General features: G+C 40.9%; 1 protein-coding gene across 1 annotated transcript in view; it reads left to right on the forward strand.

Annotated features, from left to right (window-relative positions):
- Positions 1-20,175, forward strand: part of spon1a (spondin 1a) — an 81,856-nt gene extending 61,681 nt beyond the window's left edge. The window contains exons 8-16 of the mRNA XM_058387092.1: positions 13,345-13,546; positions 14,067-14,207; positions 15,111-15,186; positions 15,422-15,604; positions 16,410-16,580; positions 16,677-16,844; positions 17,954-18,118; positions 19,104-19,370; positions 19,530-20,175. Coding sequence (XP_058243075.1) covers positions 13,345-13,546; positions 14,067-14,207; positions 15,111-15,186; positions 15,422-15,604; positions 16,410-16,580; positions 16,677-16,844; positions 17,954-18,118; positions 19,104-19,370; positions 19,530-19,693 — 1,537 coding nt within the window. The 3' untranslated portion in view covers positions 19,694-20,175. The remainder of the gene's footprint in view (positions 1-13,344; positions 13,547-14,066; positions 14,208-15,110; positions 15,187-15,421; positions 15,605-16,409; positions 16,581-16,676; positions 16,845-17,953; positions 18,119-19,103; positions 19,371-19,529) is intronic.
- Positions 20,176-25,000: the final 4,825 nt, after the last annotated feature.

The following is a 25,000-nucleotide window of genomic DNA, read 5'->3' on the forward strand; positions in this document are numbered from 1 at the left end:
CTGAAAAATCTACAATATGTATATTTATTCAAATTCAAATTTTATTGGTCACATACGAAATCATACACAGTACGACATGTAGGGAAATGATTTTTACGACATAAAAATAGAAAAAAAGTAAATAGTAAAAAAAGAAAAATTTAAAGTGTGGACATGAAAAATAGGGGATATAGTTAAGAATATATAGGGAAAAGTAGGGAAAATTAAATGGTGGAAATCACAAACGAAAATAACTTGAAACTCAAGTGTCAGATATGCATATGCAAATATATGTCTATGTATGTATATATAAATATATATGTATATAATATAAATATATATATGTAGTGTCAATATACAGTAAATATTATAAATAATGAAAAATAAAATAAAAATAATAATAATAAAAATAGTAATAATATAATATATAATGTATACAAATATAAAACTGCTATATAAACTAAATATAGAAAAAACAAATATAAAAACAAAAATATAATACACTAGTATAATAGTAAATTCACTGATCAGGCATAACATTATGACTCCTGACAGGTGAAGTGATTAAGACTGAGTATCTCCTCATCATGGCACCTGTTAGTGGGTGGGATATATCAGGCAGCAAGTCAACATTTTGTCCTCAAAGTTGATGTTAGAAGCAGGAAAAATGGACAAGTGTAAGGATTTGAGTGAGTTTGATGAAGGGCCAAATTGTGATGGCTAGACCACTGGATCAGAGCATCTCCAAAACTGCAGCTCTTGTGGGGTGTTCCTGGTCTGCAGTGGTCAGTATCGATCAAAAGTGGTCCAAGGAAAAGAAAAAGTGGTGAACCGGGGACAGGGTCATGGGTGGTCAAGGCTCATTGATGCACGTGGGGAGCGAAGGCTGGACCGTGTGATCCGATCCAACAGACGAGCTACTGTTGCTCAAACTGCTGAAGAAGTTAATGCTGGTTCTGATAGAAAGGGGTCAGAATACACAGTGCAGGACGGGTCAGGGCTGTTTTGGGGGGGACCAACACAATATTAGGCAGGTGGTCATAATGTTATGCCTGATTGGTGTACTCACTGTCTTACAAAATCTATTTTACAGTTTAAACGGAATGAACAGCAGCGTAAATAAATTGAAATGAAATCTCATTTTTGCTCTGTTTATTAATCTAAAGCCATATGTGCTCAGATTGTGTGTTAGCTCTGAACATATGGCTGTGTGTGTGTGTGTGTGTTTTGAGCATGAATATATTTAAATATATATAAAAAATCTGAATTATATAGTGTCAAACATGGTTGTTTTAGATTAATAGACTCTATTACATCACAGTCTTTAAAACCATCATAATTGGACACGTTTTTTATTAATTTATTTATTTTTTAACAGAGTGATTAATTACAGTTGTCTCCTGCGTGTTATCTCGCCCATGTTACCGGGACGATGGAGTGAAGTGTGTGTGACACGTGACATGTGGAGCTCTGCCTCTTTATCTCCTGGGGCTTTGGATGCGATGTGAATTAATCAGAGTGTGTTACTCCAACACTAACTCCAGGTTCACGCTTCATCTTGTCAGAAGTGGTTTCTGAGAGCGTGGAATGGAGGACGATGTTAGGCGGGGTAGTCTTGGTGGGGTAGTAATGAAAAGGTGGAAGTAGGGATAAAGAGGTGAAGGTAAATTTGTTTTCCAAGCAAAAGGCTGTTAAAGGAATGGAATGGATTTTTCTCCCTTTCCTACACTTCTGTGACTCGTATCCGGAATGTCTAGGAGGAGATGTTTATTTAACATTTAGGGAAGGAGTCTCCAGTGTCAGTGCTTTATTAGAGTCAGAGGTAAAGCTGCAACATTTTCAGCACAAGCAAAAAGTTTGTGTTATTAAAGACTGGTTAGAACACATAGTGCATTTTGTCTTTTATTGAGCTCTTATTGTGTACTCTTTTAGCTTAGCAAGCATTTCAGCGAGATCTTATTTATTATGATTATTCTATAATCTTTTGTTACAGTGAGTTCTTGTTGTGTAATTTTTTATTTCAATTCACTCTTACTGCGTAATATTTAGTTTCCGCGAGGGACAAAAATTTTTGATCACATTTGTTTGTTAGAATTTCTTACTATTTAAAGTGCATGTAAAGTGTATTTTTGGCACTAAAGCTATAAAACCGTAGAGTAACAGGACTTTTACTGTGTAATTTGCTGTTTAATCGTGCACAGAAATATAGATTTAGTTTATTATCATTCCTGTAAAGAGGTTACAGTAAAGTATCCGGTTATTAATCAGAGGATCTTCAAACATTTGTCCTCTTCAGTTCAGAGAAGTTTATTTATTTTTATTTTATTTTAAGGCTTTTTTTCTTCAGTTTCTAGATTACATGTTTTTCATTAATTTTTCCTTTTTTATTTTTATTCTTTCATTTTTCACTTTTATTATTTTTATTATTATTATTATTATTATTATTTATTTATTTATTTATTTATTTATTTATTTATTTATTTATTTATTTATTTATTTTTAAATCCCTTTCATTACTTTTATTATTATTCTTTAAAATTTTTCCCCTTTTCAGTTTTTGTGTTACAATGCAACATTTTTAAAATTTTTCTCTTTAGGTCCCTTTTATTTTTCCAGTAGTACACTCCAACCTCTGAGATCCGTCATGAAAATGAGCGTGATTTTCAGAAATCTCTCCGTTTCAGCTGGAAGCGGTCATTGCACATGCTCTCTGACTGAATAAAATCGTGTAGCTCTTCTCGGGGTTGAGTCATAAGTGTTAAATTAGCTTGTTGGAGAAGTGTTAGATGGTCTCCAGTGGGCACTTGGCAGTTCCAGCGCTCCATGCTAATTTAGCAGAGCAGATTTGACTGTGAACAGAAATGAATCAATCTGTGGAGAGGTGAAGGAGGAGAGCAGCAGCAGACGTTCGGGTCTGCTCACATCCTCGGGATACACGTGACACGATTTAATGGCGTCTGAGAAACTCGGACAGAGTTTATACGTCTGGAGAGGACGGTGAGGTCGGTGTGCGTCAGTGAGGAACATAATGCTTCGTGTCGTACTGGTGTAGGAAAATAATCAACAACTAGAGGGTGTGATGAAGAGGAGCATCATCAGCAGCCTTCATTTTTAAAAAAAAAAAATGCTTTATTAGCTTTGTAGTAGAGCAGTTTGCCAACTTAACAACCAGCTTGGCTTTCTTTCTCACTCGTAAGGTCAATATGACTGAAAAAAATTGTCTTCTATCCAAGAAACTGAAAAAGGGAATAATGGGGGAAAAAAAGGGAAAATGAAAAAAAAAAAAATAAATAAAAACATTGAATTGTAACCAAGAAACTGAAAAATGGAAAAATGAAAGAAGGAAAAAATGAAAAAAGGGAAAAAGAAAAATAAAGGGGAAAAAAATTACCAAGAAACATATAAATACAAACAAATAAAAAAAGGGAAAAATAATAAAAACATTGTATTGTAACCAATAAACTGAAAACAAAGGAAAAAAAGGGAAAAAGAGAAATAAAGAAATAGAAATTCAAAAATTAAAAATTAATGAAAAAATGTTGCAACCAAGAAACTAAAAAAAAACAATAATACAAAAATAATTCAATAAATAAATAAATAAATTTCTCTGAACTGAAGATGACGTAAAAGTTCCCACGTTACACTGACACTGGAGTGCTGACACTGGAGACTCCTTCCGTAAATCTTACATGAACACATTTCTCCTTACAGAAAACTTCACCGTATTAACATTTAAAAACACTTCTCACCTATTTACGTGAGCTGTTGCTATAGAAACGACAGCATGTTAGCCGCGATGTGCGGCTACGCCTCTATCAGAGCTGCTGTTCCAGAAAATTCATCAACTCCTTCTGACCAATCAGGATTCAGAACTCAGCCGCACGCTCGTACAGACGTCTCTGAAGCGACACGTGTTTTACGGATTCGTTCCGACGCTCTGAAAAGAAACAGACTCTGAAGATCTGTTCTCTTTTATTTCCCCTCCTTCTTTCCTCCATTGCCCTCATTGTCCTCTTTCCTCTTCTTCCTGTGGTTCGCCTGTGACTCACTGGAGGTATTTATAGATTTAAAAAGAAAATAAATAAGAAATACATCTCTCGCGCCGGTGCTTTGGAAAAACCACGCTGCAGTGTTCACCAGAAGTTTCCAGAAGCTTCAGAAGATTTGAGTTGAGTTGATAAGCAGTGCACTGACATGCAGACGCTGAAATAACGGGTTGTCAGAGCGGGAGGAGTCGCAAATGAGATGCGCGGTTAGCTTTAATGCTGGTGTGTGTGTGTGTGTGTGTGTGTGTGTGTGCTAGTTACTCATGTTACTAAAATAAGAGCCTCTCTGTACTTTCAACTCCAGAAAAATTGGCAAAATTAGCAATAAATAACACATAAGCAGAAATTCTGTGTGTGTGTGTATATATATATATATCTTTGTGTATATATATATAGCTCTGTGTGTGGTGTTACTCTCATTTCAGGCGTGTGTGTGTGTGCATGTGTGTGTGTGTGCATGTGTGTCTGTGTGTGTTAATGCTACAGACAGACGGCGAGCGCCACGGAGAGAGTTCTGTTCGTGTTAATTCCAGGTTTATTCTCAGAGAATGTGGCATATTAGCACCAGCTGGAGTACTGGCTTCACACACACACACACACACTTTCTCTCTCTCTGCATAGACACAATTGACCCTGCACTCAGTTCTTTGTCTTCCTCTGTGACTCTGTACTTCAACGCATGATCTTCACTTGACTTCAAACAGGAAGTAAGCAGTGCTGAGACACCAGACCACGCTTTTATTTTAACTTCCTCAGAGGGTCTGATCTGAGTCTGATCACTGGACTGTTAGTGGACAGGGTTCACACTTCACCAAACACAGTGGAAAATATCAGCAAGGAATTTACAGCACCAGTAGTGAGAGTGTGTAGTGAGGGTCTGTAGTGAGAGTGTGTAGTGAGGGTGTGTAGTGAGGGTGTGTAGTGAGAGTGTGTAGTGAGGGTGTGTAGTGAGAGTGTGTAGTGAGGGTCTGTAGTGAGAGTGTGTAGTGAGAGTGTGTAGTGAGAGTGTGTAGTGAGAATGTGTAGTGAGAGTGTGTAGTGAGGGTCTGTAGTGAGAGTGTGTAGTGAGAGTGTGTAGTGAGGGTGTGTAGTGAGAGTGTGTAGTGAGGGTCTGTAGTGAGAGTGTGTAGTGAGAGTGTGTAGTGAGAGTGTGTAGTGAGGGTGTGTAGTGAGGGTGTGTAGTGAGAGTGTGTAGTGAGAGTGTGTAGTGAGGGTCTGTAGTGAGGGTGTGTAGTGAGGGTGTGTAGTGAGAGTGTGTAGTGAGGGTGTGTAGTGAGAGTGTGTAGTGAGGGTGTGTAGTGAGAGTGTGTAGTGAGGGTGTGTAGTGAGGGTGTGTAGTGAGAGTGTGTAGTGAGGGTCTGTAGTGAGAGTGTGTAGTGAGAGTGTGTAGTGAGGGTCTGTAGTGAGAGTGTGTAGTGAGGGTGTGTAGTGAGGGTGTGTAGTGAGGGTGTGTAGTGAGGGTGTGTAGTGAGAGTGTGTAGTGAGGGTGTGTAGTGAGAGTGTGTAGTGAGGGTGTGTAGTGAGAGTGTGTAGTGAGGGTCTGTAGTGAGAGTGTGTAGTGAGAGTGTGTAGTGAGAATGTGTAGTGAGAGTGTGTAGTGAGGGTGTGTAGTGAGAGTGTGTAGTGAGAGTGTGTAGTGAGGGTGTGTAGTGAGGGTGTGTAGTGAGAGTGTGTAGTGAGGGTGTGTAGTGAGAGTGTGTAGTGAGGGTGTGTAGTGAGAGTGTGTAGTGAGGGTGTGTAGTGAGAGTGTGTAGTGAGGGTGTGTAGTGAGGGTGTGTAGTGAGGGTGTGTAGTGAGAGTGTGTAGTGAGAGTGTGTAGTGAGAGTGTGTAGTGAGAGTGTGTAGTGAGGGTCTGTAGTGAGAGTGTGTAGTGAGAGTGTGTAGTGAGGGTGTGTAGTGAGGGTGTGTAGTGAGGGTCTGTAGTGAGAGTGTGTAGTGAGAGTGTGTAGTGAGGGTGTGTAGTGAGAGTGTGTAGTGAGGGTGTGTAGTGAGGGTGTGTAGTGAGAGTGTGTAGTGAGAGTGTGTAGTGAGGGTCTGTAGTGAGGGTGTGTAGTGAGGGTGTGTAGTGAGAGTGTGTAGTGAGGGTGTGTAGTGAGGGTGTGTAGTGAGGGTGTGTAGTGAGAGTGTGTAGTGAGGGTGTGTAGTGAGAGTGTGTAGTGAGAGTGTGTAGTGAGGGTGTGTAGTGAGGGTGTGTAGTGAGAGTGTGTAGTGAGGGTGTGTAGTGAGGGTGTGTAGTGAGAGTGTGTAGTGAGGGTGTGTAGTGAGGGTGTGTAGTGAGGGTGTGTAGTGAGAGTGTGTAGTGAGGGTGTGTAGTGAGGGTGTGTAGTGAGGGTGTGTAGTGAGAGTGTGTAGTGAGGGTGTGTAGTGAGGGTGTGTAGTGAGGGTGTGTAGTGAGGGTGTGTAGTGAGAGTGTGTAGTGAGGGTGTGTAGTGAGGGTGTGTAGTGAGAGTGTGTAGTGAGAGTGTGTAGTGAGAGTGTGTAGTGAGGGTGTGTAGTGAGAGTGTGTAGTGAGAGTGTGTAGTGAGGGTCTGTAGTGAGAGTGTGTAGTGAGAGTGTGTAGTGAGGGTCTGTAGTGAGAGTGTGTAGTGAGAGTGTGTAGTGAGGGTCTGTAGTGAGAGTGTGTAGTGAGGGTCTGTAGTGAGGGTGTGTAGTGAGGGTGTGTAGTGAGGGTGTGTAGTGAGAGTGTGTAGTGAGAGTGTGTAGTGAGAGTGTGTAGTGAGAGTATGTAGTGAGAGTGTGTAGTGAGAGTGTGTAGTGAGGGTCTGTAGTGAGGGTGTGTAGTGAGAGTGTGTAGTGAGAGTGTGTAGTGAGGGTGTGTAGTGAGAGTGTGTAGTGAGAGTGTGTAGTGAGAGTGTGTAGTGAGAGTGTGTAGTGAGGGTCTGTAGTGAGAGTGTGTAGTGAGGGTGTGTAGTGAGGGTGTGTAGTGAGAGTGTGTAGTGAGAGTGTGTAGTGAGGGTGTGTAGTGAGAGTGTGTAGTGAGAGTGTGTAGTGAGGGTGTGTAGTGAGAGTGCGTAGTGAGAGTGTGTAGTGAGAATGTGTAGTGAGAGTGTGTAGTGAGGGTGTGTAGTGAGAGTGTGTAGTGAGGGTCTGTAGTGAGAGTGTGTAGTGAGGGTCTGTAGTGAGAGTGTGTAGTGAGAGTGTGTAGTGAGAGTGTGTAGTGAGAGTGTGTAGTGAGGGTCTGTAGTGAGAGTGTGTAGTGAGAGTGTGTAGTGAGGGTGTGTAGTGAGAGTGTGTAGTGAGGGTGTGTAGTGAGAGTGTGTAGTGAGAGTGTGTAGTGAGGGTGTGTAGTGAGAGTGTGTAGTGAGGGTGTGTAGTGAGGGTGTGTAGTGAGAGTGTGTAGTGAGAGTGTGTAGTGAGGGTCTGTAGTGAGGGTGTGTAGTGAGGGTGTGTAGTGAGAGTGTGTAGTGAGGGTGTGTAGTGAGGGTGTGTAGTGAGAGTGTGTAGTGAGGGTGTGTAGTGAGGGTGTGTAGTGAGGGTGTGTAGTGAGAGTGTGTAGTGAGGGTGTGTAGTGAGGGTGTGTAGTGAGAGTGTGTAGTGAGAGTGTGTAGTGAGGGTGTGTAGTGAGGGTGTGTAGTGAGAGTGTGTAGTGAGAGTGTGTAGTGAGGGTGTGTAGTGAGGGTGTGTAGTGACGGTGTGTAGTGAGAGTGTGTAGTGAGAGTGTGTAGTGAGGGTGTGTAGTGAGAGTGTGTAGTGAGGGTGTGTAGTGAGGGTGTGTAGTGAGGGTGTGTAGTGAGGGTGTGTAGTGAGGGTGTGTAGTGAGGGTGTGTAGTGAGAGTGTGTAGTGAGGGTGTGTAGTGAGGGTGTGTAGTGAGAGTGTGTAGTGAGGGTGTGTAGTGAGGGTGTGTAGTGAGGGTGTGTAGTGAGAGTGTGTAGTGACGGTGTGTAGTGAGAGTGTGTAGTGAGGGTGTGTAGTGAGAGTGTGTAGTGAGGGTGTGTAGTGAGGGTGTGTAGTGAGGGTGTGTAGTGAGAGTGTGTAGTGAGGGTGTGTAGTGAGGGTGTGTAGTGAGAGTGTGTAGTGAGGGTGTGTAGTGAGGGTGTGTAGTGAGAGTGTGTAGTGAGAGTGTGTAGTGAGGGTGTGTAGTGAGGGTGTGTAGTGAGGGTGTGTAGTGAGAGTGTGTAGTGAGAGTGTGTAGTGAGGGTGTGTAGTGAGGGTGTGTAGTGAGGGTGTGTAGTGAGGGTGTGTAGTGAGAGTGTGTAGTGAGGGTGTGTAGTGAGGGTGTGTAGTGAGAGTGTGTAGTGAGGGTGTGTAGTGAGGGTGTGTAGTGAGAGTGTGTAGTGAGGGTGTGTAGTGAGGGTGTGTAGTGAGGGTGTGTAGTGAGAGTGTGTAGTGAGGGTGTGTAGTGAGGGTGTGTAGTGAGGGTGTGTAGTGAGGGTGTGTAGTGACGGTGTGTAGTGAGAGTGTGTAGTGAGGGTGTGTAGTGAGAGTGTGTAGTGAGGGTGTGTAGTGAGGGTGTGTAGTGAGGGTGTGTAGTGAGAGTGTGTAGTGAGGGTGTGTAGTGAGGGTGTGTAGTGAGGGTGTGTAGTGAGAGTGTGTAGTGAGGGTGTGTAGTGAGGGTGTGTAGTGAGAGTGTGTAGTGAGGGTGTGTAGTGAGGGTGTGTAGTGAGGGTGTGTAGTGAGAGTGTGTAGTGAGAGTGTGTAGTGAGGGTGTGTAGTGAGGGTGTGTAGTGAGAGTGTGTAGTGAGAGTGTGTAGTGAGGGTGTGTAGTGAGGGTGTGTAGTGACGGTGTGTAGTGAGAGTGTGTAGTGAGAGTGTGTAGTGAGGGTGTGTAGTGAGAGTGTGTAGTGAGAGTGTGTAGTGAGGGTCTGTAGTGAGAGTGTGTAGTGAGAGTGTGTAGTGAGGGTCTGTAGTGAGAGTGTGTAGTGAGAGTGTGTAGTGAGGGTCTGTAGTGAGAGTGTGTAGTGAGGGTCTGTAGTGAGAGTGTGTAGTGAGGGTCTGTAGTGAGGGTGTGTAGTGAGAGTGTGTAGTGAGGGTGTGTAGTGAGAGTGTGTAGTGAGAGTGTGTAGTGAGGGTGTGTAGTGAGGGTGTGTAGTGAGGGTGTGTAGTGAGGGTGTGTAGTGAGAGTGTGTAGTGAGGGTGTGTAGTGAGAGTGTGTAGTGAGGGTCTGTAGTGAGAGTGTGTAGTGAGGGTCTGTAGTGAGAGTGTGTAGTGAGGGTGTGTAGTGAGGGTGTGTAGTGAGAGTGTGTAGTGAGAGTGTGTAGTGAGGGTGTGTAGTGAGAGTGTGTAGTGAGGGTCTGTAGTGAGAGTGTGTAGTGAGAGTGTGTAGTGAGGGTGTGTAGTGAGGGTGTGTAGTGAGAGTGTGTAGTGAGGGTGTGTAGTGAGGGTGTGTAGTGAGGGTGTGTAGTGAGGGTGTGTAGTGAGAGTGTGTAGTGAGGGTGTGTAGTGAGAGTGTGTAGTGAGGGTGTGTAGTGAGAGTGTGTAGTGAGGGTGTGTAGTGAGGGTGTGTAGTGAGGGTGTGTAGTGAGAGTGTGTAGTGAGGGTGTGTAGTGAGAGTGTGTAGTGAGGGTGTGTAGTGAGAGTGTGTAGTGAGGGTGTGTAGTGAGAGTGTGTAGTGAGAGTGTGTAGTGAGGGTGTGTAGTGAGAGTGTGTAGTGAGGGTGTGTAGTGAGAGTGTGTAGTGAGAGTGTGTAGTGAGGGTGTGTAGTGAGAGTGTGTAGTGAGGGTGTGTAGTGAGGGTGTGTAGTGAGGGTGTGTAGTGAGGGTCTGTAGTGCGAGTGTGTAGTGAGGGTGTGTAGTGAGAGTGTGTAGTGAGGGTGTGTAGTGAGGGTGTGTAGTGAGAGTGTGTAGTGAGAGTGTGTAGTGAGGGTGTGTAGTGAGAGTGTGTAGTGAGGGTGTGTAGTGAGGGTGTGTAGTGAGAGTGTGTAGTGAGGGTGTGTAGTGAGGGTGTGTAGTGAGAGTGTGTAGTGAGGGTGTGTAGTGAGGGTGTGTAGTGAGAGTGTGTAGTGAGAGTGTGTAGTGAGGGTCTGTAGTGAGAGTGTGTAGTGAGGGTGTGTAGTGAGGGTGTGTAGTGAGAGTGTGTAGTGAGGGTGTGTAGTGAGAGTGTGTAGTGAGAGTGTGTAGTGAGGGTGTGTAGTGAGAGTGTGTAGTGAGAGTGTGTAGTGAGGGTGTGTTGTGAGGGTGTGTAGTGAGGGTGTGTAGTGAGGGTCTGTAGTGAGAGTGTGTAGTGAGGGTGTGTAGTGAGGGTGTTTAGTGAGAGTGTGTAGTGAGAGTGTGTAGTGAGGGTGTGTAGTGAGAGTATGTAGTGAGAGTGTGTAGTGAGAGTGTGTAGTGAGGGTGTGTAGTGTGTAGTGAGGGTGTGTAGTGAGAGTGTGTAGTGAGAGTGTGTAGTGAGGGTGTGTAGTGAGGGTGTGTAGTGAGAGTGTGTAGTGAGAGTGTGTAGTGAGGGTGTGTAGTGAGAGTGTGTAGTGAGGGTGTGTAGTGAGGGTCTGTAGTGAGAGTGTGTAGTGAGGGTGTGTAGTGAGAGTGTGTAGTGAGGGTGTGTAGTGAGAGTGTGTAGTGAGAGTGTGTAGTGAGGGTGTGTAGTAGAGTGTGTAGTGAGGGTGTGTAGTGAGAGTGTGTAGTGAGGGTGTGTAGTGTGTAGTGAGAGTGTGTAGTGAGGGTGTGTAGTGTGTAGTGAGAGTGTGTAGTGAGGGTGTGTAGTGTGTAGTGAGAGTGTGTAGTGAGGGTGTGTAGTGTGTAGTGAGAGTGTGTAGTGAGGGTGTGTAGTGTGTAGTGAGAGTGTGTAGTGAGGGTGTGTAGTGAGGGTGTGTAGTGAGGGTCTGTAGTGAGAGTGTGTAGTGAGGGTGTGTAGTGAGAGTGTGTAGTGAGGGTGTGTAGTGAGGGTCTGTAGTGAGAGTGTGTAGTGAGGGTGTGTAGTGAGGGTGTGTAGTGAGAGTGTGTAGTGAGAGTGTGTAGTGAGGGTGTGTAGTGAGGGTGTGTAGTGAGAGTGTGTAGTGAGAGTGTGTAGTGAGGGTGTGTAGTGAGAGTATGTAGTGAGAGTGTGTAGTGAGAGTCTGTAGTGAGAGTGTGTAGTGAGGGTGTGTAGTGAGGGTCTGTAGTGAGAGTGTGTAGTGAGGGTGTGTAGTGAGGGTCTGTAGTGAGAGTGTGTAGTGAGGGTGTGTAGTGAGGGTGTGTAGTGAGAGTGTGTAGTGAGAGTGTGTAGTGAGGGTGTGTAGTGAGAGTATGTAGTGAGAGTGTGTAGTGAGAGTGTGTAGTGAGGGTGTGTAGTGTGTAGTGAGGGTGTGTAGTGAGAGTGTGTAGTGAGAGTGTGTAGTGAGGGTGTGTAGTGAGGGTGTGTAGTGAGAGTGTGTAGTGAGGGTGTGTAGTGAGAGTGTGTAGTGAGGGTGTGTAGTGAGGGTGTGTAGTGAGGGTCTGTAGTGAGAGTGTGTAGTGAGGGTGTGTAGTGAGAGTGTGTAGTGAGGGTGTGTAGTGAGAGTGTGTAGTGAGGGTGTGTAGTGTGTAGTGAGAGTGTGTAGTGAGGGTGTGTAGTGTGTAGTGAGAGTGTGTAGTGAGGGTGTGTAGTGTGTAGTGAGAGTGTGTAGTGAGGGTGTGTAGTGTGTAGTGAGAGTGTGTAGTGAGGGTGTGTAGTGTGTAGTGAGGGTGTGTAGTGAGGGTGTGTAGTGAGGGTCTGTAGTGAGAGTGTGTAGTGAGGGTGTGTAGTGAGAGTGTGTAGTGAGAGTGTGTAGTGAGGGTGTGTAGTGTGTAGTGAGAGTGTGTAGTGAGGGTGTGTAGTGTGTAGTGAGAGTGTGTAGTGAGGGTGTGTAGTGTGTAGTGAGGGTGTGTAGTGAGGGTGTGTAGTGAGAGTGTGTAGTGAGGGTGTGTAGTGAGAGTGTGTAGTGAGAGTGTGTAGTGAGGGTGTGTAGTGAGGGTGTGTAGTGAGGGTGTGTAGTGAGAGTGTGTAGTGAGAGTGTGTAGTGAGAGTGTGTAGTGAGGGTCTGTAGTGAGAGTGTGTAGTGAGAGTGTGTAGTGAGAGTGTGTAGTGAGGGTCTGTAGTGAGAGTGTGTAGTGAGAGTGTGTAGTGAGGGTGTGTAGTGAGAGTGTGTAGTGAGAGTGTGTAGTGAGGGTGTGTAGTGTGTAGTGAGAGTGTGTAGTGAGGGTGTGTAGTGAGAGTGTGTAGTGAGGGTGTGTAGTAAGCACTAGAGAGCTAGCTAGACTAGCTAGTTATCCAAGACTAGCTAGGAGTAGTTAGCAAGTGCTGTCATGTTTACCAAGTCTCTCTCTCTCTCTCTCTCTCTCTCTCTCTCTCTCTCATTGTTTGCTGTTTCCCTCTGTCACTCTTTTTTTTTATCTCTTTCTTTTTCCTCTCTTTTATCTCTCTCTCTCTCTCTCTCTCTGCTCCACTTTTCTTTCTCTTTCCTCCATTTTGTTATTCTGCCCCTGACTCTCAGCTTTAGGCCATCCCTCGTTCCCCTCCTGTCCCTGTCCTTTACTCTTTTTCTGACTTTCTGTTTTCTGTCATTCTCTAACGTTTGTCCTTTGTCTCAGTGCTGCAGTGCTGCAGGAGGCCGAGTGAGAAACAGAGTTATGTGACTGAGTGAAGAAAAGGAAAGAAAGAAAGATTTTACACTTCCTTTGCCTTTCTAAACATTCTAGTTCTTTTCATCCTCTGGTCATCAGGTGTATCTGCTCTACCTTCATTTCCTTTGTTGGCTTTCTCTCTGTTTCCTGTAAAGCTCTGTTTTAATGGTGAAATAGTCAGAATTCTGCTACAAGACAATACATGAAGCTATGATTCTGGTTCTGTGTTCAGTTCTGAGTTTGGTTGTGAATTTGGTTTAATGTTTGGTTCCGTGTTTGGTTATGGTTTTATGTTAGGTTCTGTGTTTGGTTATGGTTTTATGTTTGGTTCCGTGTTTGGTTATGGTTTTATGTTTGGTTCTGTGTTTGGTTATGGTTTTATGTTAGGTTCTGTGTTTGGTTATGGTTTTATGTTTGGTTCTGTGTTTGGTTGTACGTTTGGTTCTGTGATTGATTTTGGTTCTGTGTTTGTGATTTTGGTTCTGATTTTTGTTCTGTGTGTGGATTTGGTCCTGATTTTGGTTCTGTGTTTGTCATTTTAGTTCTGATTTTGGTTCTGTGTGTGGTTCTGTGTTTGGTTATGATCTTTTCTTTGTTTTTGATTTTGTTTCTGTGTTTGGTTCTGATTTTGTTTGTGTGTGTGGTTCTGATTTTGTTTGTGTGTGTGGTTCTGATTTTGGTTCTGTGTTTGGTTCTGATCTTGGTTCTGTGTGGTTCTGATTTTGGTTCTGTGTTTGGTTCTGATCTTGGTTCTGTGTGTGGTTCTGATTTTGGTTCTGTGACTGGTTCTGATCTTGATTTCGGTTCTGTTTTGCTCCTACCTCAGGCGAGCCGCTCCCTCGGCGGAGTTCTCAGTGGACCGGACTCGTCACCTCATGTCCTTCCTCACCATGCTCGGGCCGAGTCCCGACTGGAATGTGGGTCTGTCGGCTGAAGATCTCTGTACGAAGGAGTGCGGATGGGTGCAGAAGCTGGTCCAGGACATGATCCCGTGGGACGCCGGGACCGACAGCGGGGTCACCTACGAGGTCAGAGCTCTTTCCTTCTCTCCCCATACCTCTGTGTAATTCTTTGTTTCCTTCTTACTTTCTCTATTTCTGTATTAGTCTATTACATTCTCTCTTTCTTTTCCTCTCTTTCTCCTTTATTCTCTGTCTCCCTCCCTTTCTTAAAAATTGTATAATTTTTATGTAGTCGTCCCCACTGACTTAACATTATATATATAGATAAAACACACACAGAGTGCGATGCTAAGATGGAATTGTGAATCTCGGTAATAAACGAATAAAACATCTGAAACATAAAGAGAAATAAATAAGATGTTTAGTTTAATGAGTTGGGATTTGGGCCAGAGCTTCAGAGACGATGATCTCAGGATGATTCTGCCACCTGCTGGTGATCTGGATTAGAAATGAAATAAAATTAAATAGAACTTTTTTATTTCCTGCAGTTTTAGAGAGAGTGAATAAATGAAATAACTTTTATTATTATTGTACAGGAAATGCTTGAAATGATGTTGTTCACTAATCCTGTCATTTTTTTGTTTAGTCTCCCAACAAACAGACAATTCCTCAGGAGAAAATTCGTCCTCTTACAAGTCTGGATCATCCCCAGAGCCCGTTTTATGACCCAGAAGGCGGAGCCATAACTCCGGTGGCCAGAGTGGTGGTGGAGAGGATCGCCCGCAAGGTCTGTCCTGACCTTTAGATCTTTAGATCGTTTTCATTTTTGTTTTCACTTTGAGCTTTTGGAGTGAATCTTAAGAGCATCAGAACTCAGGAGCAGGAGCTTTTCAACCTGTTTAACCTTCACTCACTGGTTTAGCTTTCAGTCTCTAGTTTAACCTTCACTCACTGGTTTAGCTTTCAGTCTCTAGTTTAACCTTCACTCACTGGTTTAGCTTTCAGTCTCTAGTTTAACCTTCACTCACTGGTTTAGCTTTCAGTCTCTAGTTTAACCTTCACTCACTGGTTTAGCTTTCAGTCTCTAGTTTAACCTTCACTCACTGGTTTAGCTTTCAGTCTCTAGTTTAACCTTCACTCACTGGTTTAGCTTTCAGTCTCTAGTTTAACCTTCACTCACTGGTTTAGCTTTCAGTCTCTAGTTTAACCTTCACTCACTGGTTTAGCTTTCAGTCTCTAGTTTAACCTTCACTCACTGGTTTAGCTTTCAGTCTCTAGTTTAACCTTCACTCACTGGTTTAGCTTTCAGTCTCTAGTTTAACCTTCACTCACTGGTTTAGCTTTCAGTCTCTAGTTTAACCTTCACTCACTGGTTTAGCTTTCAGTCTCTAGTTTAACCTTCACTCACTGGTTTAGTTTTCAGTTGCTAGTTCAACCTTTACTTTCTAGTTTAGCCTTCAGACACTAGTTAACCTACTTTCTAGTTTAACTTTCATACATTAGTCAAGCTTCACTGATTAGTTTAACTTTCACTCACTAGTTTAATCTTCACAAATTAGTTTAGGCTTTATTAGTTTAGCCTTCACAAACCTGCCTTCACTTTCTAGTTTCACCTTCATCTGCTAGTTTAGCGTCCATACTGCAGGTTATCTTTCACTCTCTAGCTTTGTGTTTTTGAACTGTTTCTCAGGGTGAGCAGTGCAACATCGTGCCTGATAACATTGATGACATCGTAGCAGACATCGCTCAGGAGGAGAAAGAGGAAGGTCTGTGTTTTCATCATCAAGTTCACCAGGAACTTGCCATCTGCTAAGAACGGACTGTTGCTATAGAAACGATGACATATTAGAACTAGGACACTGAGATAAATCTGCTGCTGTGTAAATTAATTTAACACCTACTGACCAATCAGGATCCAGGTGTAAACAGTTGATGTTTGGGAATTCCAGGCTGTCGTTTTCTCACCCTCAGTATCTCATTCTGTCCTTTTGTCTCATTCAGACGACACTCCGGAGACGTGTATTTACTCCAACTGGTCTCCGTGGTCAGCCTGCAGCTCCTCCACCTGTGAGAAAGGAAAGAGGATGAGGCAGAGGATGCTGAAGGCTCAGCTGGACCTGTCCGTCCCCTGTCCGCACACCCAGGACTTCGAGCCGTGTATGGGGCCCGGCTGCAGTGACGAGGGTATCACACACACCACACACACTCTACATTAACACACACTTTATCTGGGTTTAAGTGACCTACAGCTGAGTTATGACACAGTGCAGTTTATCCAGATGTTCTGAGATATTCAATCTCTCAGGACTCAGATACAAGAAGATGCCCTTACACCCATACACAATATGAGAGGAAAACATTCACAGATTTCTGTTTTATTTTTCTCAGCCTCAGTTCAACAGTCTCTCTTTCTTTTTTTAAATCAGCTTTAAATTAATCAATCATAAATATACAAATAGTATAATAATATACAAATAATAATTATTAAATAGTTAAAATTAACTCAGTAGTAAATCATATATATCTTTAAAATGAAATAATATTTTAGCTTATTTTAATTAAGGTTTATATCTACTGCATTTCTTAGGTTTTAATTAATTTTCTTTTATTGTTTCAGTGCAAATTATTTTATGTATTATTATTATTAGTAGTAGTATTATAATTATATACTTTTTATTACTCAATAATTAATAATTAATAATAATAATAGTTCAAAATAGTCAATATTATTTATTAAATTGATTTAATTAAATATTTTTTTTAATTCAACATACAGGTTTATTATTTATTGGGTTTAATTCCATATTTTTGATGCTCAATTAAATAATGTTATTTTTTTTTACTTTTGTTCTCAGGTTTAAATTAATATTCTCAGATTTAATTCTACTTACCTTTTCAGGTTTATTTTAAAGCTCTTAGGTTTTAATATTCTCAGGTGTTCATTTGATATTTCTGAGGTAAAAAACTAAAACTTCTCTGCTCCCGGCAGATGCGTCTACGTGTATGATGTCAGAATGGATCACGTGGTCTGAATGCAGCGTGTCCTGCGGCGCAGGCGTCCGGTCCAGAGAGCGATACGTAAAGCAGTTTCCCGAGGATGGTTTTGCCTGCACCCTCCCCACCGAAGAGATGCAACCGTGCACCGTCAACCAGGACTGCTGTGAGTAAACCTGCTGGACCTCAGTGCCATTAACTGCATGATAAAACTTTCCCATGAAAATAAATAAATTCCATTTTTAAATGTTATGTTGTGTAGCTCCTAGCAGTTGTCTCGTGACTGAATGGGGTGAATGGGACACCTGCAGCGCCACCTGTGGGCTGGGCATGAAGCGGCGTGAGCGTATGGTCAAAATGCCTCCGTCTGATGGATCCATCTGTGGGGCTGAGGTGGTGGAGGTGGAGAAGTGCATGATGCCCGAGTGTCGTAAGTTAAATAGATTTGTAGATCAGATCAGATATGTTAAAGTATGCATCATTATATCATTTAATAGTAATGAGTCAAAAGAAAGAAATTAGAAATAAGACCATTTATACCTCCAGTGATCATGTGGGATGTGGCCTGATTCGAGGCTTGTCTCAACCGATTATCGAAAAAGTAATCCTCAGGTGTGTGGTGTCAGTGTGATTATTGTCAGAGCCTCCATGATCTCGAATCATAAATACACTATATTGCCAAAAGTTTTGGGACACCCTTCTAAATCAGGTGAATTCAGGTGTTGTTTTTCAGGGGTTGGACTCCGCCCCTTAGTTCCAGTGAAAGGAACTCTTAATGCTTCAGCTTCATACCAAGACATTTTGGACAATTTCATGCTCTTTGTGGGAACAGTTTGGGGATGACCCCTTCCTGTTCCAACATGACTGCACACCAGTGACCAAAGCAAGGTCCATAAAGACATGGATGAGTGAGTTTGGTGTGGAGGAACTTGACTGAGTTCTGACCTCCTAAAACCTTTGGCAATGTAGTGTATGAAAGATGTTTAAGATTCCTGATTAGGGAATCTCCGGCAAAATTCCCATATTAGCCAATCATAGCCAGCAGCCTTGGGTACTTTTTAAAGCTCAGAAACACAACAGCGCATCACAAATCCCTCAGCCAAACATGATACTATAGATGGTAGGTGCGTGTGTGTTCAGATGGCAGGTGTGTGTGTGTGTGTGTTTGTGTGTGTGTGTGTGTGTGTGTGTGTTTGGAGGATTATAATGCTAAAAATTGGTTGAAACTGTCCTTATGTCTAGGGTCATTTTAAAATTTATTAGAAAATCGCCTGGTGTGTAAACAGTAATATAAATTTAAGAAATGCAATCTTAATCAGTCTGTCAGTAATCTAACTTCATTTCCATTCCATTATAAATAATATATTGTTATTGTTATAAGTGAATACTCATTAGTATGCAATATATAAAGACATAAAGTTTTTATGTTAAGAGATTGGCGATGCTCGAGAGTATAAAGTGAGTGAGACAGGACCTGGTGTTTTGACAGCGTGTTTAGTTCAGGTTCTCTCAGTAAAGATGGACGTGTTGTTTTGACAGATACCATCCCCTGCCTGTTGTCTCCATGGTCTGATTGGAGTGACTGCAGTGTGACATGCGGTAAAGGAAGTCGCACTCGACAGCGTGTACTCAAATCCCCGGTGGAGCTGGGAGAGTGCAGCGAAGAGCTGGAACAAGTGGAGAAATGCATGCTTCCAGAGTGCCGTGAGCGATACGCACCCAGAACACCACGATGACGTGATAGAGCTGTGTTCACCGCAGGCATTTACAGTGACCTGAGTGGCGATTAACATAATGATGTTATGTAATAGTGTCCAGGGTTTATCTGGAAATAAAATCATGTATTAGTTTTTATATCATTTTAGGTACATTTCTGGCATTTGGCGAGACAAGCTTATCCAAAGTGACTTACAGTTTATCTCATTTCATATAACAGCGGTTGAGTTGTCTTTATTTGTCACATATACATTACTGCACAGTGAAATTCTTTCTTCGCATATCCCATCCTTGGGGTTTGGGGCCATGATATAGCGCCCCTGGAGCAGGGTGGGTTGGGGGCCTTGCTCAAGGGCCCAACAGTGGCAGTTTAGCAGTGCTGGGGCTTGAACCCCGATCTTCCTGTCAATGACCCAGAGCCTTCACCCCTTGAGTTACCACCACCCCTTGCTCAGTGGTAACTTGATGGACCTGGCATTCGACCTGACAACCTTCTGATCAGTCGTCCAACACCTTAACCACTAAACAAACACGTAATATCTATAAATTCTGAATATTACACTGTTTCGGACAAAAGCATACACATTAGCTCTTTTTTCTAACACACATCTTACTGTGGTATGAATCAGTGTCTGTTTTTCTTTCACTCTTTGGTCCGACCTAATGTCCTTCCTCCTGGACCACATGCCATGTTCTGCAAGCTTTTCTCTTTTTTTTCACCTCTGAATCATTGAGTTGTGTCTCAGTGTAGGCAGACCACAAACCAGCCTCACAACGTGGCACCAGTTTGTCTTGTTGCTCTTGTTGCCCGGCCAGCAGTCGAGCAAACTGAGGGCAGTTATGTGTGCATGGACACAGCTACCAACTTCCTCAAATAGAACAGGGATACTCAAGTCATCATTTATCATTCTCTTTCTCTCTCTCTCTCTCTCTCTCTCTCTCTCTCTCGTTCTCTTTTTTTCTTTTTCTGCAGCTTTAGACTGTATGATGTTTGAGTGGTCAGAGTGGACCGAGTGTAATAAATCATGCGGGAAAGGTCACATGACCCGGACAAGGATGATAAAGCTGGAGCCTCAGTTCGGGGGCGAGACATGCCCCGAGTCTGCCCAGAGGAAAAAGTGCAAGATCAGGAAATGTAATCAAGCCAGTACGACCAGCGATGAGAGAAAGAAACGCAAAGAAGCCAGAAAGAAGAGGAAGAACAGTCAGGGCAGGGAGGAGTGGATTGACGAGCTGGCAGGTGAGGGGTTTAAATCACAGGTATCATTGTACCCTCTCGCACCAAATCCTTAGCAGCAGAAGGTGTATCTGAGTACGTTTATGCTATTACACCCATCTCCTAGAGGAGAACTTATCGTTCTTCTGTATCATCACACATCACCTTTCATTGTTCCTCCAGGATGCAAAATGAAGCCGTGGTCAGGATGGAGCGACTGTACCAAGCTGTGCGGAGGAGGAATCCAAGAGAGGCTAATGACCGCCAAGAAGAGATTCAAGAGCACACAGTTAACCAGCTGCAAGGACAGGAAGGAGATCCGGGCCTGCAACGTCCATCCCTGCTAAGCAGTGCAGAGGATTGTGGGAAGGGACTCGATGTGATGAGGGAGGGAGGGATGGGGGAGGGGCAGGATCAAGCGTCGATCGCGCCTCTTTCTCTGGTTCGGTCGACCTGTTTAGGGTTGGCGTCAGTTTGGTAATTTTTTTACCTTTTTCTTTCTTTTTTTTTACTAGAATGTAGTATAGTGGTAATTTGTCATATTCAAAAGAAATGCAGAGAAATGCTTAGAGTTGATGTTAAAGTTCGATTTCATTTCGATTCTAATTCCTAGTATGGTTCTATCTGAAAGTGGCTTATTAAAGTTTCATAAGATTTAGTAACTCCACATGATGCAGACGACGGTCCAGAAAAAGTCTTTGGTTTTGTTTTCAGTCAGCAAAAATTGAATTTCCTTCTCTTTAATTCCATCTGTTTTTTTTTACTATTAAAATTAAAATTCATTTATAACACCACCGGATGCAGTAACCTGTGCATATTATTAATAATTATTGAATAAATAATTTCATAAATCAATAATTAATTAATTAATAATAATTAGAAATGATATTTATTAATAATACATAAATTATTTAACTGTAATTTTCTTCTTAATTTATTAATCAATTAATTGATTAATTAAAATTACAGTTAGTTTATTGATTGATTAATTAATTAATAAGAAAATTGCAGTTAATTAATTAATTATTAATAAATTCCTGTTCAAATTATTATTTATTAATTAATTCTTCTGAAAAAAAGTGTTTTAAGAGAGATTCTTTAAAAAAAAAAAAATAAATATATAGGAAACTTTTACAATGCAACTCTCCAGACAAAAATATAGAATAAAATAATTTTATTGTTTCTTTATGCATAAATATAAAAATTTTATTCCATTTTAATAAATTTGTGTAACACTCAGAATGTTTAATTAACACAATAAATTTATTGTATTAAAAAAAACCCCATAAAAAATCACCACAATCTTCGCTATATTTTTGTCTGGATTTTATTTATTGGTGTCTCAGAGTGAAATCTGGTTCTATGCTAGACGTTTGGATTGGATTCTGCTTGTATATCGGATGAAACTGTCTGTGTATTGAATGTGATGATGTTTTTGGTGAACAAACGGCACAAAACTGGACCAAAGACAGGAACATTTGCCGGCACAAGCGTTGTTTTTACCCTGTACACTACAGAAAAAGATGATTAACTGATTCTAATTTTTAAGATTCAACATTTTTAAGATCTTTCCAGAGCCATAAGAGCTGCGAGGTTTCTAGCAGACATCACGTTTCTAGCCAGAGCAAAAAATCTAAAGCGTTAGCATCCAGGTTTTGAGCTAACTAGCAGCATAACACCATGCAAAGTTCTTATTAATCTGTCAGACTGTTTTGCGTGGATATTTAATTCAATAATTAGAGTTGATTCAATTGTATGACAACTGGCCACTTTGGATATTAACATGTTTTAAGACATTTTTGGATTTCAGCCACTGGGTTGCATAACCGTAGCATTTTATTGGTTTGTGTGTCTATGTGAATGCAAAGCACAGCTCAACAGCCCTTTTCTAAACCTGAGAATATTTCTAGGAATGTTCGTTTTTAATTCAGCTCCGTAAAAACCCATCATTTCATTTCGTACTTCTTTTCCTCCAGTGTATCACAGATTCCTACCAAAGTGTTGTGTCGATCTTTTCTAGTTGTTTGTTACCGTCTTTGCTCCCTGACATTAAAAAAAAAGAAAAAGAAATACTCGGAATATTTTGGAATATGCCATCTTTACAATAAAAGTGATCGTGATCAAGTGCCTAACTCATTTTTGGATTGTTTTTAAGAATGCTAATATAAACTCTTCTGTTATGTTGTTGTTGTCGATTTGTCACATGACCTTTTTGGTTACAAAACTGAGTAAAAATTAAATAGATAAATCAGTAGAGCCATACACCGGTCAGGTATAACACTGTGACCAGTGAGATGTGAAGTGAATAAGACTGATGATCTCCTCATCATGGCACCTGTTAGTGGGTGGGATATATTAGACAGCAAGAGGCTAGACCACCTGATTAGAGCATCTCCAAAACTGCAGCTCTTGTGGGGTGTTCCCGGTCTGCAGTGGTCAGTATCTATCAAAAGTGGTCCAAGGAAGGAACAGTGGTGAACCGGTGACAGGGTCATGGACGGTCAAGGCTCAGTGATGGACGTGGGGAGAGAAGGCTGGCCCGTGTGATCCGATCCAACAGACGAGCTACTGTTGCTCAGATTGCTGAAGAAGTTAATGCTGGTTCTGATAGAAAGGGGTCAGAATACACAGTGCAGGACGGCCAGGCTGTACTGGCAGCACCAACACAATATTAGCCAGGTGGTCATAATGTTATGCCTAGTTGGTGTCAATAATGTGGCACTTTTTTATTCAAATGAATTGTTTTTAGACTCGGGTTAGCGAGTTACTAAAATACATGTTGACATTTTGACACGTAAAACTTCCCTGCACCCAAACAAACCTCCTTCACTGTTCAGTCCATTTTAATTCCTGAGTAAATGGCAGTAGCAGTAGGTTCAGTGATGATATACTGCCTCTAGTGGTGATCGAGTGACTATACCATGACCAGGATAAAGTAAGACTGTAATTTAGTGTAACGTTCCATCAGATGGCGCCACGAAGCTGCAAAAAATCTTGTAGAAAATTTAAAAAAAAAAAGAAGAAAAAAAAGAAAATGCAAAAGAAATTTAGGAATTATTTTATAATACTATTTATATATATATATATATATTTATATATATATATATATATATATATATATATATATATATATATATACACTTATTTAATAATAAATTATATTATTTTATTTTATTGCTTTTAGTTTTATCAAAAAAAAATTTTTAGGTTCTTTCAAAAAAAAAAAGAAGAAAAGGAATTAAATATAGAATATCAATAGGATTTATGACTTGTTGCATAATCTTGTTTTTAATTTTGCCGTGTTTGTGTAACTGTGGTATTATTATTATTATTATTATTATTATTATTATTATTATTATTATTATTATTAATTATTATTAAATATTATATAAATTATTAATAACTATTAAAAGTTGGATAAAATCCTGTAAAATGTTTTTATTTATTTAAAATAAATTTATTCATTCATTTACTTTATTTCATTCACCCCAACATAAATACAATATAAAACCCATCCTTATCAAATAAATTGTGTGAATGAATATTTGTGAATGAATATTTTCAATATTATATTATATATTTATATATATATATATATATATATATATATATATATATATATATATATATATATATATATATATATATATATATATATATATATATATATATATATTTAATAACATAATAAATAATAATAAATATATATTTCTGATTTATTTTTATATAAAATCTAGAGCTAATCAGTAGTGAATAAATTCTACAGTGGAAAATAAACAAAACAAAACATTTAAATAAATGAATGAATGAATGAATGAATGAATGAATGAATGAATGAATGAATAAGTAAGTCATTCTGAGCCACTGGAAATTCCAAGCGTAGCTTCATTAAATTAAATTGTATATTATTCTTAACATTTCCTTTTTCCTGTTAGACTGCTGTAGGAGTCTCTGACCACATGGTGGGGTTCGAGGATCATTAAAATTCACCCTGATCTCCCTCCTGACCTGATCATCAAATGCTCTTCAGTTAAAAGCAAGCGGAGAGCCATGGGAGATCAATCATCCATCACCACGACAATACCTGAGCGCTAATCACTGCTGATTAAGTGTAAAGAAAACAAAAAAATCCAAAACATGCTTTGAGTGGATGTGGTGTTGCCGTGGTAACAGACTCTACACCTAGCACTAAACCTTCAAGCTGCAGTCCCTTTGGAGCACTTTGGCTTCTTCACTCATGTGTTTCTTTCTGCAACATAACTACATGACATAACCACAAAAAGAGTGATCCATAAACATACAATTATTACAGGGTGTCAGAAATGAGTGAAATTTTAAAATCTGGCATCCAGATATCAGCTATTCACTGTAGCATTCTTTCAGAAATAATGTGATTTAAGATGAGAAAACTTTTTTGTTGTAAAATTTCAATGTAGAACCATGTTTTAATTAAGAACCTTATATAGAAATATGGCATTATGGTTTCCTCCAGGTTCTCCAGTTTCCTCCCACAGTCCAAAAACATGCTAGTAGGCAGATTGGCAATGCTAAACTGCCCTTAGGAGTGAATGTGTGGGAATGGTGTTTATTTCTGCCTCATTCCCAGTGTTCCGGGATACACTACGGATCCACCCTAATCCCAAAAAGGATGAAATGATTACTGGAGATGAATGAATGAATGAATGAATGAATGTACTACATAAACAACTACTTATTTTTCATGTTTAATAATAAAAAAGAGAAAGTGATGTAGAACAATAAACAACAAATCCTGTTTCCCATCCAAACATTCTGTGCCACTTGAAAATGAGATTAAATGCTTGATATTTATCTACTTTCTGTTCAGAAATAAATTTGAATCTAAAGTATTTCGTTGTGGCGTTTCATTAACAGAGAAATGTGTATTGCACTGAGAAAAATGAACCCTTGGAAGGAAGGAAGGCTGGATGGGCACTAGAAACAAGGAAGGAATGAACAAACGAATGTAGAAACAAAGAAACAAAGTAACAAAGGACACTGGAAGGAAGGAAGGAAGGAAGGAAGGAAGGAAGGAAGGAAAGGATGGACATTAGAAACAAGAAGTAACAAGTTAGAAAGTAGGAAGGAAGGACACTAGAAGCTGAAAGGAACGAATGAACAAAGGAATGAAGTAAGGAGGGAAGGCAGGACAGAAGGAAGGAAGAAAGAAAGAAAGAAAAAAAGAAAGAAAGAAAGAAAGAAAGAAAGAAAGAAAGAAAGAAAAGAATCATCCAGTGAGTGAATTTTTCCTCCGTTGGCGTTTCTGAAGTAATCACTCTGTACAGCGGTGATGAGCAGAAAGGCATGTGGACATGCTGAAGCTCCAGGACAATACAGCGGCTATCACAGCAGATATGACCAGATGGGGTTCATGTCCACTCCTGACTACAAGACTACAGCAGAATTTGTACTTCAGTCCATTTCATTCTTTTCAGGGTGCTTTGTGTAAAATTGGGAAAAGTTTATTTGTAGAATTGTGGTATTTGCATCTGTTTAGATCCAACATGATGTTCCAAAAAATGGAAATGAAACACTTTAGTAAGGATCTCATCACTAATACACAAATGTGTGTGTGTGTGTGTGTGTGTGTGTGTGGAGTCATTATGCTATTTCAACATGCCTTCAGACTCATAATG

Source organism: Hemibagrus wyckioides, linkage group LG04, assembly GCF_019097595.1.
Source record: "Hemibagrus wyckioides isolate EC202008001 linkage group LG04, SWU_Hwy_1.0, whole genome shotgun sequence".
In the NCBI taxonomy this organism is placed as follows: domain Eukaryota; kingdom Metazoa; phylum Chordata; class Actinopteri; order Siluriformes; family Bagridae; genus Hemibagrus; species Hemibagrus wyckioides.